At 30.3% G+C, this 17,874-nt stretch overlaps 1 protein-coding gene across 12 annotated transcripts in view; it reads right to left on the bottom strand.

Annotated features, from left to right (window-relative positions):
- Fer (FER tyrosine kinase) overlaps window positions 1–17,874 on the bottom strand; it is a 396,280-nt gene that overhangs the window by 221,110 nt on the left and 157,296 nt on the right. For 7 of the 12 annotated variants that reach the window (XR_013437379.1, XM_040273797.2, XM_078045431.1 and 4 more), the window contains 2 exons: window positions 17,491–17,583; window positions 9,316–9,519 (listed from right to left, as the gene is read on the bottom strand). The exons of 1 other annotated variant lie outside the window; for it this stretch is intronic. Coding sequence is in view for 8 of the 11 variants with exons in the window: in XM_040273797.2 (XP_040129731.1) it covers window positions 9,316–9,519; window positions 17,491–17,583 (297 nt within the window). In the remaining 3 variants the exon portion in view is untranslated. Of the gene's footprint in view, window positions 1–9,315; window positions 9,520–17,490; window positions 17,584–17,874 lie in introns of those variants that run through there. 4 more of the 12 variants (XM_040273795.2, XM_040273799.2, XR_005728664.2 and 1 more) reach the window with 3 other exon arrangements.

The following is a 17,874-nucleotide window of genomic DNA, read 5'->3' as shown; positions in this document are numbered from 1 at the left end:
CATGTCTGATATAAAATTCTAATGTAGCTCTATAATTAGAAAACTACTGAATAAAATAGTGGAGATTTTAATTTCCTTTTCTTAATTTACGAACATATCTAATTTTAAATTTACTTTTTTAAAGCAATCACGCTGATGTCAGTAAAGTTCTGAAAATCTTAACAGTGCAAAACTGATTAATGCAATTTCTTAAAGATGAAGAAATTGGTCTAAAAATGCTAAGACTGTGTGTTTATAAAGTTTACCTAAGTACCTAAAAGATCAAGAATAAAACATTCATTAAAATTGTTAAGGACTGAGGCTAGAGTTGTGGCTCAGTGGTACAGTACTTGCCTAGCACATATGAAGCACTAGCTTTGAGTCTCAGCACTACAAAAAAGTAAATAGATAGACTTAGCCACTAGAACGGAGAACCTGCAACTAATAGAAGAAAAAGTAGGCCCAAATCTTCACCATGTTTGCTTAGGATCTTACTTCCTTAACAAGACCCCTAAAGTGCAAGAGGTAAAATCAAGAATTAATAAATGGATGGATTCAAACTAAAAAATTTCTTCTCAGCAAATGAAAAAAATGATGTGAAGAGAAAGCCTACAGAATATGAGAAAGTATTTACCACATGTACCTCAGATTAGAGCATTAATCTCCAAGATATATAAAGAACTCAAAAAACTTAACACCAAAAAAATCAAATAACCCAATTAATAAATGGACTAAGGAACTAAACAGATACTTCACAGAAGAAGAAATATAATCAATCAACAAATATATGAAAAAATGTTCAATATCTCTAGCAATTAGAAAAATACAAATCAAAACTACTCTAAGATTTCATTTCACCCCAGTCAGAATGGCAGATATCAAGAATAACAAGTAACAATAAATGTTGGTTGTAGGGAAAAAGATATACTCATATATTGATATATTTCTGGTGGGATTACAAACTGGTGCAACCATTGTGGAAAGTTGAATGGAAATTCCTCAGAAGCCATCCTACTCCCAAGGACTTAAAATCAGCATATTACAGTGATGCAGCCAAATGAATGTTTATAGCAGCTCAATTCACAATAGCTAAAATATGGAACCAACCTAAGTATCCTTCAAGAAATGAATGGATAAAGAAAATGTGGTATATATACATATGAATATTACTCAGCCTTAAAAAAGAATGAAATTATGGCATTTGCTGGTAAATGGATGGAGCTGGAGAATACCATGCTAAGCAAAAGAAGCCAATTCCAAAAATCAAGCACCAAATTTTCTCTCTGATGTGCAGATGCTAACTCATAATAATAGTGGGGGAGCTAGGGAAGAAAAGGAATACTTTATATTGGGTAGAGAAGAGTGAAGGGAGGAAAGATAGTAGGATGAATTAGACATATAGGAGTAGGAAGGATAGTAGAATGAATCAGACATGATTACACTATATACATATATGGCTACATGACCAGTGCCATTCTATATCATGTGTAACTAATAAAATGAGAAATTACATTCCATTTATGTATAATGTATCATAGTACATTCTACTGTCATGCATAACTAATTAAAACTAATTTTTTAAAAAAATAAATGAATAAAATAAAGACATTTTGTCTATCTAAAACTAAAATAATATTTAAAAAATCATTAAGGACTTGTTTCTTTATACACTAAGAATTCCAAATGTCATATTTTATCTCAACAGATCTCTGAAAATCTCTTCTAACTCAGTTGAACTGAGGTTGGACTTACATACAGATGGACTTGGTTTTTTTTTAATTTTTTTTACAGTGATTTATTAATATGATAGAAAGAATCCAGACTTTTTTTTCTTTTGAGACAGGGTCTCTCTATGTTGCCCAAGTTAATCACAAATTCTTTCATCAACGTATTGTAGTTTTCATTATATACATCTTTTACCTCTAGGTTAAATCTGTCCCTAGGTTTTTCTTGGGTTTTGTGCTTTGTTTTATTTTGTTGTAGCTATTTTATTTTATTTTATTCTATTTTATTTTATGTTTACTATTTTTCTCAGAGTAACAAGAATGAGTTTATTGAAGGGATAGGGAAAGGGGGATAGTCTCAAGGGAGAGAAAGGTTCTTCTCTGGGAAACTGTGCCTCTTTTTTACTTCAGTTTTATTGGGGATCCCACAGAAGTTTCAGAGTCTTATCTGGGTCAACCTCTTGACTTTTGACTGACAGCAGGATAACATCAGATTTTCAAGTCCCCATTGCCAAGACCACTCTAGGGCACCTTGACCAAAGCTGACCAGTACTAATTGGATTCTTTTAAAAAAAAAAAAACTAGTTCTTTTAAGATATTTTGTAACTATTTTAGCCTGCTTTTTAATTTTTATTTATTTTTTTAATTTTCTAGTAGAGTCTTTAGGGTCTTCTATACAAGATCATGTAATCTGCAAATAGGGACAATCTGATTTTACCCTTTCCAATTTGGATGTCCTTTCTTTCTTTCTCTTGCCTAACTGCTCTCGCTAGGACTTCCAATACTATATTTATTGAATAAAACAGTAGTGAAAATGGGTACCCCTGTCTTGTTCCAGATCTTAAAGGAAAAGCTTTCAATTTTTCCCAATTCAGTATGACACTAGTTGTGGGTTTGTCACATATGGCCTTCATTCTGTTGAGGTACATTCTTTCCATTTCTAATCTTTTAAGAGATTTTATCACAAAGGAATGTTGAATTTGATTAAATGCTTTTTATACACTTATTGAAATGATCACATGGAGGTTTTTTTTTAATTTGATTCTGTTAGTGTCTTAGGTGTATCACATTAATTGTTTTGTGTATGTTGAACTATTCTTGCATTCCAGAGATGAACCCCATTTGATGGTGAATGATTTTCTTTTAATATATTGTTGAATTCAGGATTCAATATTCAGTATTTTGTTAAGGATTTTCACATTTTAATGTTTATCAGGGATACTGGCCTGTTGTTTTCTTTCTATTGTGTGCTCTTCTCAGGTATCATCAGGGTAATGATGACAAAAAAGAATGAGTTTCAAAGAATTCCTTACTTTTCAATTTTTTAAATAGTCGGAGAAAAGTTGCCAAAATTTAAATGTTTGGCAGAATTCTGTAGTGAAGCCATCAGGCTTTTCCTGCACCGAAAAAAGAAAAAAGTAATAAAAATAATCATTTTGTTTAAATGACTCAACGTCATTCCTTATTATTTCATTTGTTCACATTTTCTGTCTTCACAATCAGTTTTGGTAGTTTGTACGTATCCAGGAATGTATCCATTTCTTCTACAGTTTCCAATTTGTTGTTGTATAGTCATTTACAATAGTTTCTAATAATCCTTTGTATTTCTGTGCTATCAATGGTAATGTTCCTATTTTTATCTCTGATTGTATTTATTCAATTCCTCTCTTAGTAGTTTAATTAAATGTCAATTTGGCTTATCTTTTCAAAAAAGCAACTGTTCATTTCCTTTCATTTATTTCTCCTCTGAACTGTATGATTTTTCCTTTTACTGTATTTCACCACATAATCACTACCATTCTCTAATTGTCACATTCTGTTTTTTAGTCCAAAAATTGGTTCATAATCTTACATCATGTAATTGTCATGTGGTACAATTGTTTACCAGGTCACTTAAAAGGTAACTGAGCGGCAATGTATTCATGATTGTCATTTGGAAGGGCATCTATCTTCTCCCACACTGTGAGCCAGGAGCCTGGAATTCTCAACATTTGTGTATTGTATCTTTCCCAAAACCAACTTGTGTGGTTTGTTTAGAACACCCAGGTGAGAGGCTCTTAAGAATGGCATATTATATAATGAAACTAATGACAGAGACACAGAATTCTCTGGCACAAGATTAAACATTATGAGGCCATATTTTGCAACACTACAGTAATTCTTCTCTAGTGTCATATTTTGACTACAATGTACAAATCAATAACAACTATTGTGTTAACTTCTTTTTCAGACCAGAAAAATGCCCATTACCTATCACAAAGAAATGATGTACATTGATTTGAACTACTCAATTTTAAGGTATATTCATAAGTATTCTGTGTATCCTTGTGTTAAGCACCAAAGACAGTTTAGTAATAAATAATTTTTAAGTAATACCAGCACAATTTAAAAAAAATAAGTTTCACATAATGTTTATACTGCAATATTTTGGGGGAAAAAATTGGCTGAAATCTGTAACAATTATCCAGTGAAATATAGTGCTAATTTTGTTCTTTTTTTCTGTTTCTTTAAGATGTATTATCAGATTTTCACTTCAGATCTTTCTACCTTTTTGATATAGGTATTTGCTGCTATGAACTGCCCTTCTAGAATTGCTTTTCACATAAGTTTTAACATGCTTGGTTTCCATTTTCAATTGCGTCAAGAAACTTTAAAATTTTTCTTTTAATTTATTCAATGATCTATTGCTTGTTCAGGAGCATAGCCTTTAATTTTCAAAGATTCATATATTTCCAGGGTTTCTTCTGTGGTTGATTTCTAATTTCAATTTATTGTTGTAAATAAAGCTAACTGAATTTTTAAAAATTTATTATTAGATTTGAAATGACTTGTTTCATGGCCTAACATATGATCTATTCTAGAGAAGGTTTCATGTGCACCTAAGAAAATGCATATTCTGTAGCTATTAGAGGGAATGTTCTGTAAATGTCTCTAAGATCCATTTGGTCTAATGTGATTCAAATCCCATGTTTCTTTGTTAATATTGTCAGGATAATCTGCCTTTGATAAAAGTGAGGTGTTGAATCTCCCAACTACTATTACAGATATTAATTTTGCAGTCTCTCTCTCCTTTAAGGTCTATTAATGTTTCTTTTACATATTTATTAGCTTCCTAATTTCACATAATAATTGTCACCTTTCCTTTTGCATTGCTTTTGTTTACTGGCACATATCCTTGGACCTTACATGATACTCACAAATTACTTCCTGAATTAATGAATAAATAAACAAGGCCATGAAATGGAGGATCCTCTTCCAAATGTTCTTATTTCAAGATATGCATTATGTTATTTTTAATTCTTCACTATATATGAATCTAGATTTAATGGCTCAATCAGTCAACCCTAAAGTTATATTTTTGCTTTTTGTTGTTGTAATTATTCACAAATTATACTAATGCCTCAACTGCTATGTTTTAAACTCACTGAGAATAAAGGCATACATTTTTTTAAATATTTATTTTTTAGCTGTAGGTGGACATAATACCTTTATTTCATTTTTATGAGGATCAAACACAATGCCTCATGTGTGCTAGGCAAGCACTCTACCACTGAACTACAACTCGAGCCCCTAAAGGCATACATTTTTCAGTCTCATTTCCTTAAGTGGTACAACATGGTACTTTGCAAAACTGGGTCTTCAGGAAATGAGTGTGGGATAAATTAATTAGAGAATATGAACTGGTACTTTCCTAAGTTCTTTCTAAAATATTGTTTATCACCTATATTTTTGCTTTCTTAGGTAAAGGCAAAGATTTGATTATATATTTACTTGTAAAATGGAATAAAATTTTTTGAATCTCTATAAACATCTATTAATCCTTATTACAAAAATGCAACTTTAGATACAAACTATGAACATGTTTTTACATTAAGCACAATAGTAGAGAGGCTAGTAACTATGCAATAGGTTTACAAATAATACTAGAAATACACAGAAACTCAGAAATTATTTTTTTGTTTTGTTTTGGGGGATACCAGTGATTGAACTCAGGGGCACTCCACCACTGACTGAGCCACATAACAGCCCTATTTTGTATTTTATTTAGATACTTGGTCTCACTGAGTTGCTTGACCCTCATTTTTGCTGAGGCTGGCTTTGAACTCTTGATCCTTCTGCCTCAGCCTCCCAAGCCACTGGGATTATAGGTATGAGCCATGGTGATGGCCAGAAATTCTTCAATGTACTTAAAATATCAGGTTTTGCAAAATTAATATGGGTAGTGGTAGAAAAATAATATACCTCTTGCTAAAATTAGATAAAACAAATATTTCCAATTAGAGTAGTAAAATACAAATATTAAAAGTATCTGGGTCCATCTTCATCAATTATAATTTTCACAGGATGCAAATAGTTTCATGCCATGTAAAAACTGTAACAGTAATAGCCATGACAAAATAAAGCTCTAAAGTAAATGCCACTCTAGACTCTAATTAATAGTAGAATTGCTATATAAACACTGTTGTTTGTGAGTCAGAGAATGTCTTGAATCTAAAAATACATAAATTATGAAACAACACTTTTATCAATATTTAAATTTTACCAATAAATCCCATAGGAACCAAAATTAAAAAAAATCAAATGAACCTTTTCAATTACATTGATATTTCTTACAAAGTATATTTGTATACTTTCTAAAAGTCATCAAACAATAATAAAAATTCCTATTGTTGTATAGCATTTAACATCTTGCAAAATATATATTTACTGATATGATTCTCACAAAAAATGTTACAGGACATTACTGTTATTACTTCCTAAACCACAAATGATGTGAAGTTTAGAGCTTGGACTGTCAACTCTCATGACTCCAACTTCAATGTTCTTTTCATTATTTCACTATTTGTTACTTTTTCTCTTGTCTAAAATCCCATTTATTTCATATCTTCCTCCCTTAAGACATCTGTCACCTCATTTATGTACAGCTTTTATAATCTAACAATACATTATGAATTCCTTCACTAGGATTTAATAGACACTTATTAAATTTCTGTTAAAATACCTACTTTTTTTATCTTCTTCTAGGTAACAGGTATATGAGGAAAGAAATAATAGAATCTTAGCTTATGGAAGATACATCTGCACAACATGAAAAAGGCCTGAAAACTCCAACAAAACTGTCTATATTACCTTAAATTCTGGTTTTTAACTGCCTGAAGAGTTCAATATTACATAGTGAGAGCTCACTAGAATAGAATTAAGTGTAGAAAACCTGAGGAATTGAAGGAAATACAGGTTTTCGCATCTTTAATAGAGATACTTGCAAAATTTTACAAACAGAAAGAAGTCAAGTAAAATATTCCAATGTGAACTTATAATAATGTTTTATATTTAAAGGAAAATATTAAAATAGGTTATATTTTGTAAGTTTTCTCTTTCCTTTTTGTTTCTAAAATTATTAATTTAAATTTGTATAGCTACATTTCAAACTAGAAGTGGTAGTAAGAGAAACATTTCACATTCAATGTATGATTTATTTCAAAAATTATAACTTTTAGGGTTTAGAAAATAGAAAATAAATTGTAGTTAATTAGTTTATACTGACTTTACCTATGATCTTTCCTTCTATATTACCAATATGGTCACAAATTGTAATACAGTAGGTTATCTACATCCATAACCTTAAAGGGACATACAGTTCAAACAGTTTTCCATGGAAATAAAGATTAATAATCTTTGAAATAGTATGGTTTCTTAAAAATTAGGCTGACACATAAAATAGGGCAAGCATGATTATCCAGTTGAGGTTTGAATATTATGCAAAGTTAACAAACAGTTTCACAACTACTCTACATACTTTAATAGACTTGTTTCATTTACCCATCTGAATGGTATTCATTTTCTTTTTTCTTTTTTTTTTTATATTTCTTTAGCTGTAGTTGGACACAATATCTATTTATTTTTATGGGGTGCTGAGGATTGAACCCAGTGCCTCACATGTGCGAGGCAGGCGCTTGACCACTGAGCTACAGCCCCAGCCCATCATTTTTATTTAACTACAATTGCTAGATGTGGATACACCAAATGCTACTGAATCATACATTTTAAAATGGTTGATTTTATGACACGTGAATTTCACCTCACAGACACACACACACACACACACACACACGCGCGCGCGCGCGCGTGCGCACGCTTGTATATACATATTATATATATATAAACATACATATATTTGTACATATGGATAGATGTATAAGTCACTAAGTTACCTAAAGCTCTATTAGGTTCATTTAATTTTCATAGTTTGATCTTTCCATAAATCAATTAGTATCACATCTTGAAAATGCATGCCATTTGAAATAATGAAGTGAAAAATTTCAAATGGGGCAGGGGGGATTCCATCAAAATAGAAGAAAGACTAGATGAAGTGACTGAGGGGGAGAGAGAAGAGATTGCATAAGGGAAAAACAGAGAAATGTGTATATAAATGAATATACAGTAAACTCACCATCATGTATATACACAAGATACAAACCCATCTCCTCCCCCAAAATCTGAAAGTAAATAGCAGGAGAGAGGGAAGAGGGAAGGGAAAAGGGAAATCCAGGGAACTGAACTTGAGCAAATTATATTCCATGCCTTTTAATTATGCCCAAATGAATTAAAACATTATGTATAACTAAAAAGGAACAATTAAAAATTTTACAAAAAATAACAAATAGAGAAATCAATTTTTCATACACCAAAATCTTGCCATTAAAAATTTCTCAAAAGGTTTATGCAAAAAAAATTGAATTTACTCTTCATCTGTTTAATGCTCAGCAAAGGAAATGTAACAAATATATAAAGTAGTTTATCAATACTTAAAAATTTTCAAAAAATAATTTATCATTAGCTGGGCATGGTAATCCCAGTAACTCAAGAGACTGAGTCAAGAGGACTATAACTTCTAGGTCAGTCTCAGCAATTTGGCAAGACCCTTCCTCAAAGCAAAGAAGGACCTGGGGATGTAAGTCAGTGGTGAAGCATGCCTGGGGTCAATCTCCAGTACCAGATAATAATAACGATAAAAAAGATAATTTAGCAATGTGAATGGATCATTTTTGAAATTTCACTATTTTCTGCTTATTGTATGTTAATACCAAAAAGCATTATATATAAAGGAAAAATCATAATTCTTAATGACAAAACCAATATTGTCACGTAATATTGTCTCATGCATTAAAAAATCTAATTACCACTCTTCAATACTATATTTCTTAAAAATTTCTCATGGTACCATTTTGAAAGAAATTTCAAGGGACAATCTCAAAACATTTCATAATTTTAAGTTTCCTTAGAAAAAAAGAAAAATAATGATATGCACATTATTTTATTTTTAATTTAGAATACTTTTAATGCTCAAATTTAACATATTTTAAATATGATACATTTAAATTTACTTAAAATGTATAAAGTCCATTTTAATGCAAAATACTTAAAATACATATTTCCTTATTAGGACTTAACATTTTAATTAATTTTGGAGCATCATATTTAAGAAATTAGAAAAAAATTATGTGCGAAACTTTAAGTATTATAGGCATCTATCACAAACCATTTATTATTATATTATAATTATACTCCAAACTACATCAAAATACACATATGAACTAAACTGAAAACGTACATCAACAAATTGTATGATAAAGTGTCTCCTCTGTCCATCAGAATATACAGAAAGGACATATTCACCAGGTTTCCCATGACTCTCTCGCACCAAGAAGTCTCCTTGTTGCTTTAACAGATCTTGTGCTTCTATTCTGGGAATTGCACCATGGTACCAATCTTGTTCCGCCAGGGGCTTCTCACTTATGGAGATCACATCAGAGAGCTGAACAAATATTTTTTAAAAACTAAATTAGAGAAAACAGTAATTTTTGTCCTGGTAAAATTCATAGCAATCTATAAATATTTTTTACATGTGTTCCTCACTTTTATTTACCAATAGAAAATTCTATATGATGATCTGAAATTTTTATAATGTTTAGAGAAAATATCTTCTGGAGCATCAGTGCTGAAGTTTAGCATAAATACAATCCTTCAATACTTTTGGTTTTTCGATCTACCACAATAAAATATTAGCATTTAGAGTTAGCATTTACAGTCATATTCACTGTCATAAAATAAATCTATATATTAAAATTTAACAACCAGAGAAATTATAAAGACACATTTATCACACACAACTTCATTTTAATTTAAATTAAAAGTTATTTCTTTTGTGGAATTATCTCTTGACCACATAGGCTGTAGATTGTCCTTGTTATGTGTTCCAGGAGCACCATCTCAATTTAATTTAAAGTTGTCTTCCTGTGCATTTTCTCACCGATGGGACTTCCTTAACCATTACCTCTGCCACACAGCTGGTCCTGCTTCCATTCAACAATGACAGATAAATTCTTAGGGAAAAACGCATCACTAACATGCAATTACAACACAGTGTAAAACCAGGGGACCCAGCAGGAAAAGCATATTGTCTACTCTTTTAGAAGTCAAATGCTAATACCAAAATAGTACATATAATTAAGAGGTAACTATATTTCCTTGAATTTTTTCTGAATGATGGTAGATAAAATCACACATTTCTGATCACAAGTAAAAAGTACTGTTGTTATATTTTATTTATCCATAGGAACTAAACCGATGCAGATGGTAAGAACATTTTATGGGTAAGGTATAATAATTTGCATCCATTCTAAAGATTCTCAAAATACAATATGCATAATGCCTCGTGAGAAAGTAATTTATAAACAGGAAAATCAGAAGCTAGGACATTTGGGGGCAGGTCCTTGGAAGGAATATTGAGACCCCAGGTCCTTCCTGTCTCTCTCTCTCTCTTTGCTTCCTGGTTGACATGAAGTGAACAGCATCTTCACTAAGTGATTCTGCCAAGATATACTGTGATGCCATAGGCCTGAAGTCCATGGAGTCAACCAACCCCAGAATGAAACTTCTTAAACCATAAGCCAAAATAAACACTACCTTCTAATAAGTTTTTCTTTTATTTACAATGCATTTTGTCAGGATGATGGAAAGCTGACTAACACAATAAATAAAAGCCAAGTATTTGCATATAGGTTTTATGAGCTGACATTATGAATTCGATGCATGACCAAAGTAGGGTGTCTTTGAATTAAGTGAAAACTCTTCATTGTTTGGTACCACCAAAGAGGCCCAAAACACTAATACAAGTACCATTTCACATTATCCTGAACTCTTTTATTGGTTAAAAGTAAATACATACAAAATAAAGTGATAATGTACCCAAATAGACTTAAAGAAAAGTATACATTTGGTTTTTACTAATGAAAGTTTCAAATTTTTAAAAATATATACAGGGTGTGACTATACATGGAAACATTTTAATAAATGAAATAATCCTTTTTCTTTCAGTAGTAATTATGATAAAGATATTTTTAAAAATTTTAATGTAATCCCCAAATGCGCTTAGAGAACAAATTTAATAATGAACCAGGCAAAACTATAAGAAGTAAAAGAACCATATTTAAAAAAATAAATGCATCATCTAACCAAAATTAATTATTTTGCATATTGATACTAATAGCTTATAATTCTTGAAGGTAGTTAAAACAATCAGATGTTTATTTTTTAAAACTTATCACAGTGAATCTAATTGTAATCAGCATAAAAATTTTTACTATAAGGGAAATATTTCTAAGATTTCTTAGTGGCAAAATTGTTTGAATATGAAAAACTCAATGTAACATATTTTCAAAGAACTTGTTTTGTGCGCGTGCGCGCTCTCTCTCTCTCTCTCTCTCTCTCTCTCTCTCTCTCTCTCTCTCTCTCTCTCAGAGTTCTACATAATAGGAAATCATCACACCCAAGGATGTCATATTCTTGAGATTTTATTTTGGCTAAATTTTCCATCGAAGTGTACATTTATTTAGAACTGGGAAAATGCAGAGTTTAGAGATTTCACTGTCTGAAAAGTGGTTTGAAGTATAGAAGCTCATCTAAGGTTCAAGAAATTCATATAAGGATTTGAAGATGATAAATATGTTTGGGGGAAAAATCAATCTGAGAAAATATCTAAGTTTCAGGTTTTGTGGTTTTCTTTGTGTTTTTTTTTTCTGTTGTTTGTTTTTTAAAAAGTATAAAGGAGCCTATATTGTTATCCCACAATGATGACACTTCAGTTCTATGGGTTTATTAGTTTTGTGGGGTTAGGAAGGGAAGTTTGAGATCTGTTTTTCTCCATTTCCTTGAAAATACTACTTTGAGATGTAGTTTGCATTTCTTATAAGTATAAGGTGTATATCAAGTTTGCACACACATACATATCCTCTGCCCAGGGCTATCAGATCTTTCAAAGACTTTTCTGGAAGCACTGGAAAGGACATTTTTATTAATATTATTTCAATGAAATTATAATACAACTTTGCAATCTTGACAGTAATAGAATATAGGATGTATCAGCAACTAAATCCAGCATGATGAGAACTTACAATGGTTATCAAAAATGAAAGCCTTTTTATCGCAAAGATCTCATCTTTCTAATCTTCTGTGGGCAAACGTTTTTTATTGGTGGTTAAGTTACCAGAGATTTTTGCCAAGATATAAGAGGCTAAGAAGCCTACTTTTATAAAAGTTATAATTAATCTAATTCAGTTAATAAGTTACACTTAATAAGATGAAGTTTCCTGATTGACCACACTACTCATCTAGTCAGTTATTTTCCCCAGGTCTTATTCTGAAAGAATATTACAGGAAAAAACATATTTGGCTTAATGAAATAAAAAGTTTTATTTATGTGAAGAGGCAATACTATAAAATGAAAGTTGTTTTTTGGGTTTTTTTCCTCCCAGGGGAAAAGGTAGGCATCTTTTCTCCTTATCATAGTTCAGGCTAGATGTCAAGTATGTAATAAAATTTGTATGCCTTTATCTCATGATAAGATGAACTGTTTTTTGAGAGGCACAAACAAAAGTATTTTAAAAAGTCTGTTTGTACATTAAAATTAAGTACCCAAATAATCCATTAGAAAAAACAAAAACTAGAATAAAACAGCATGGAAAATATATATCTCTTACCAAGCTTCAACAAATTGAATAAAATATCAACACATTTTAAAAATCCTTAATGTATTTTGAATAACCACAAAATGACACAATTCTCTTTTCTATTCTTACACGAATATAATTAACTTCACATATAAATAATAAATTACTCCAAATCTAGTTTAGTAATATTCTGATATACAATTGACTCGTAGAATTCCAAACACTTCTCAAAACTTCCATAAGACCCCTTTAATTTTAAAGCACTATATAACTTGAGAATTTTAGGACAGGATGAATAATCAAATGTCATAAAATTGAAGTAAGAGAATCATCAAAGGTGAAAAACACCTGGCCTATTTAATAGGAACATGCAAGATGGTAGAGAAAATTATTTTCAGAGAAGGGGAAATATAACCACAGTTAGGAGAAGTATACGATTTAGAGTTTGACAGTTCAAAACAAAGTGTTAAATTTATATAAAATAAAAACAAAAGAAATAATATTCTTCCTCCCAGTTTTCCCCCAAATTTCTAAATAGTTTGAATTTATTTACTACTTTAAGACAATGAAAAAAATTTTAATACAAATATTTGGTCTTCAGGGTCATCTGCCTTCAGGCCAAATGGAATGAAAATTAATTGGAAAGTGGTTCTGTCTTGATTGGCACTAAGGACTGTAATTCAACACATTCCAGGTTTTATTAGCAATAAAAAATAGAATTAACAAATTTTTCTGTGCTGAGATTATTAACCAAAACAAAGATATTTTATCTAATGTTTAATTCCTACAATGAAACTAACAACAAAACTCTTCTTCATAAATTTCTTAATTAACAATTTTTAATACCCAAGATTTTGAGTTTGTTTAGTTGTAAGCTAATAATAACACTGTTCCCTAGAATGGTGACTATAAAGAATTACACAGAACTCTAAATTAGCATTCAAATACAAATATTTCTGAAACTTTATTAAACAAAGAGAGACAACTAAGCCAAATTCATAATTACTTTACTCCCACAACTTGCTTCCTGTATTCCTTTTTGTTTAACAAAATATATTTTTCTTAAATTCATTTATAGAGTAACAGGTCTGTTTTTTTCAATATCTTTTGGTTTTCCTCTGATATCTCTTTTTTCCAACTTACTTAGCGTCTTTACTTATCATCTTCTCTTTATCAGTAATTACTTTCTTTTCTCTTTTTATTAATTTTGTACACTTTTTCTGAATGTGCTTGTGACTCTCATTCATTCTCTGTCATTTTTATCATTTTGTAATATTTTTGCTAGTCTTATTTTTAAGGATCAAGTATTTTTTCTTTAAGCTCAAATATTTTATGTAGAAAATATGCCACAATATCAACACATTTTCATCAAATAGCTAAATTCAGTGCTAATTTTGTATTATACATTTTAACTTAAACTATTAGCAAATCATTGCAATGAATCAGTATGTAATCATATTTCAGTAAATTTAAACATTTATCTTCAAGTTGGAATTGCCTGTGTGGAACATAGTACCAGTCTAACATGATCTGTGCAAATTACTTTAAACATTTGAGCAAACACATACAAGAACATATTTGATCTATCACAGTAAAAATATTGGAAATATCCCAAAAAGTCCTTTTTGAAAATTTCATATGTTAATGCAACTGATTCATAATTCATAATTCAGAGAATAAACTTTCATAAACATGACTAACTTATACAGGAGAATCTGATTTTGGGAGCAAAAACACTATTTTCTTTGTTATTTACTTTTTACATTTTAATGATGGGGGAATTAATGAAGACCTTATAAACAATACAAGACAACTAAGGTTTAAAATATATAATATTTAACTAGAATCTAATATGTCTTGATAGAGGAAGCACAGGTTATTCTGCTAGACTCAAAGGTGAATGCTGAAAAATACAAGTGTCTTGTGCTACACATGAAAATAATCACATTCCTCTGTCAGTGGTGGAAGCCAAGTATTATTATACAACATTACCTGATATACAACTTAAACTTAGCTGAATTATAATTTTCTGAAAAGTAAGCAAGCAAATTTATTTATGTTAGAGAATAGAAAAAAATGAATTTTAAGAAGACAGTTGCATAATTTAATATTCTTCTGATGTTTAAAGAATAAGTCATTTGAACTAAAATGTGTTTTAATCTGATTTTAAGAATACAGTGCTACTATTATATACTCTACATGCCACTGAAACAACCAATATTCACAAGAGATTGTAAAATGAAACAAGGGGTTTGCTCAGTCACTCATCATAGAAATTTCTTAGTAAAAGGATGGCCCAGGAAAAAGAGCAGTATTTTTGACATGACTGGGACTATTAAACATAGTATGTTTTAAATGACTTTCTGTTGAAATGGACACTCATGATTGCCAGCCAGTATAGTCTAACAGCACTGACATTGACTTTAGAAGCAGTCACTGAGAATTCTCAATGCAAAATTATAACCTTCTGAAAATGGGAAGAACTGCATGTGAAGTTGGTCTCAGTGCTCTGAGATACTGATAATGGTTTATACTCCTTTAGTATTATGAATGAAAGAGCACATGTTTGAGCTAAAATAACATATTTAAATGCTACCCTAATAATGACAACAAATAGTAAAGATTTGATTTATCACATCAAACACAGAGTTAAAGCCAAATTTATCTATCATCTATGTTATGTTCTTCCTTTCATAAAGACCTATGTAAATGTTCCATTAGTCTTTAAGGGTAGCTCCACTGTCAAAAACATTGAGATAAAGACCTTATTCAAGTAAGAATACTATTATGATTAACTCCAATTTCCTTTTCCTATGTTTATCCAAAGTACATATACAAGTGGACAGTAAGTACATGAGAAAAACACTCAATATCATTAGTCATTAGGAAAATGCAAATAAACAACTACATGCCCCACTAGGTTGCCTATATTTTAAAAGATGGAAAATAGAAAATAACAAGTTTTGCCAAGAATGTGGAGAAATTAGAACATTCATACATTGCTAGTAGGAATGTAAAATGAACATTCATACATTGCTAGTAGTAGCCACTGTGGAAAACAGTTGGACAGTTTCTTAAAAACTTAAGTTAGAATTACCATATGACTCAGCAATTCCATTCCTAGGTATGCACACAGGAAAAGTAAAAATATCTCTTCATGTAAACAACACTTGTACATTGATAATAGACAAAAAGTGGAAACAACCCAAACTTCTATCAACTGATGAATGTGATAAACCCATTAATGAAATACTATTTGGTCAGAAAAAGGAATGAAGTCATACACTACAACATGGATGAGCCTTGAAAACATAACAAGTGAAAAGAACCAGATATAAAAGCCCATGTGTTGCATGAGGCATACCCATAGGAATCCACAGGACCAAAAGCAGATAGCTAACTGTCAGGAGATGAGGCAAGAGGAAATTGAAACAAATTCCTAACAGGTATACAGTATCTTTCTGAGAGGATTAAAATATTCTGATATTAGATGGTGATTACAAAATATAGCATATTACAAAATACATTAAAAAACACTAAATGTACACTTTAAAATGTGAATAAGTGTTATGTGAAGTATATCACAATAAACAAACAACTATGCTAATCTAGCAAGTTTTCTAAGACTTTTATAATTAGAAAAATATCATTTAAAATAATCAAGAGGTTTTTTTTCTATTTTTGCCTTCACCATATTAGCACACCCAAAAATAGCAGAGAAGAAAAAAAGTTATAAATTATATTTAAAACTTAATTAAATTTAAAACTTAAAATCAACTATACTTAAAACTTGAGCAGTTTGGAATTGTTATGCATCTTGGATTATCATGCTTAACACATGAAATATTCACATTCACATTAAAACTCAATAACTCAATTACTTGTATATTTGAGGGGAAAAACTTCTTCAAATAGGAAGCTAATGCCTTAGAGAAAAAGTTCCATGTACTTGTTCACAGCATATCTGGGTTGACAAAATTGCTCTTTCCAGAGATAACTACTATCCCACTACCTTTTTCCAAAATGCCAGACCTAGGTTTGAATGTTTAATATATCAGACTTTAATTTTATAATCAAAATGTTCATAAAAATATGAACACTGAAACTGATATGCTCTAAAATACATGCACAGTAATCCCTGCTATAAAAGTATTATTTCACAAGAAATTTGTTGATATTATTCCTCTAGTAAGGTTCCAAAGTACATAAAATGTTCCCATAATCATTCATCTATAGTATAGGAAGACTCTAATAGAGTAGTCCCTTCTTTATACATGGTTTCACTTTCTGCAGTTTCAGTTTCCCAAAAGCAATTATAGTATTAAATCATCTTACATGGTCACACAAAGAAAAATTAGTACAGTACAATAAGATATTTTGAAAGAGACAGACCATATATATATTCATATAGCTTTATTATAGTATATTCTTAAAATTGTTCTATTTTATAATTATTATTACTGTGCCTAATTATAAATTAAACTTTATAATAGTTATGTATAGGAAAAAATATATACATGGTTTGATACTACTCAGTTTCATACATCCAGTAGGGATACATACAGTAAGGAATGTATCCCCTGCAAATAAGGGGGATCCACTGATATTGTCTTCCCAATATCAATGTTATATGATGTTTTAGTATAGACATATATACAGAATCATATGCATACTAAAAGTTAAATTATGCTCTTATTTTTCTATTTATAACTATAAATTTACAAACAAAAGAAAAAAGATAGATAACGACTATAGCACACAGAGTTAGTTCTACTTACTGCTGAGGAGCCCAGTACAGATTTTGGAGACCTAATTATTCCAGCAATTGAATGACGAATAGATTCAAATTTGGAGAGCCTCTCTTTTCTTTCCTGGAGGAATTAAGACACAAGCCTTCAACAATAGTAAACTAGCCAATACATACACATTTTTGTATTTATGTATTTATTCACAATTTATCCATCAAGTTTTCCACTTAAGTCAATATAAACTTTCTGACATTAAGGACAAAAAATAACCAAGTTCATATAAACTCTATAGAAATTTCTTTCCTGGACCCTCAATAAATGTCTTGAGTTGTAAAAAATAAGAAAGAAATTAATATACAGTTTATAGATAAAATAAGAAATACAAAGGATATGCTAGGAAAACAAAGTATTAAA

This window comes from Ictidomys tridecemlineatus, chromosome 1, assembly GCF_052094955.1.
Source record: "Ictidomys tridecemlineatus isolate mIctTri1 chromosome 1, mIctTri1.hap1, whole genome shotgun sequence".
Lineage (NCBI taxonomy): Eukaryota > Metazoa > Chordata > Mammalia > Rodentia > Sciuridae > Ictidomys > Ictidomys tridecemlineatus.
Note: the sequence above shows the minus strand (reverse complement) of the source record. Positions and strands in the feature narration are given on the sequence as shown.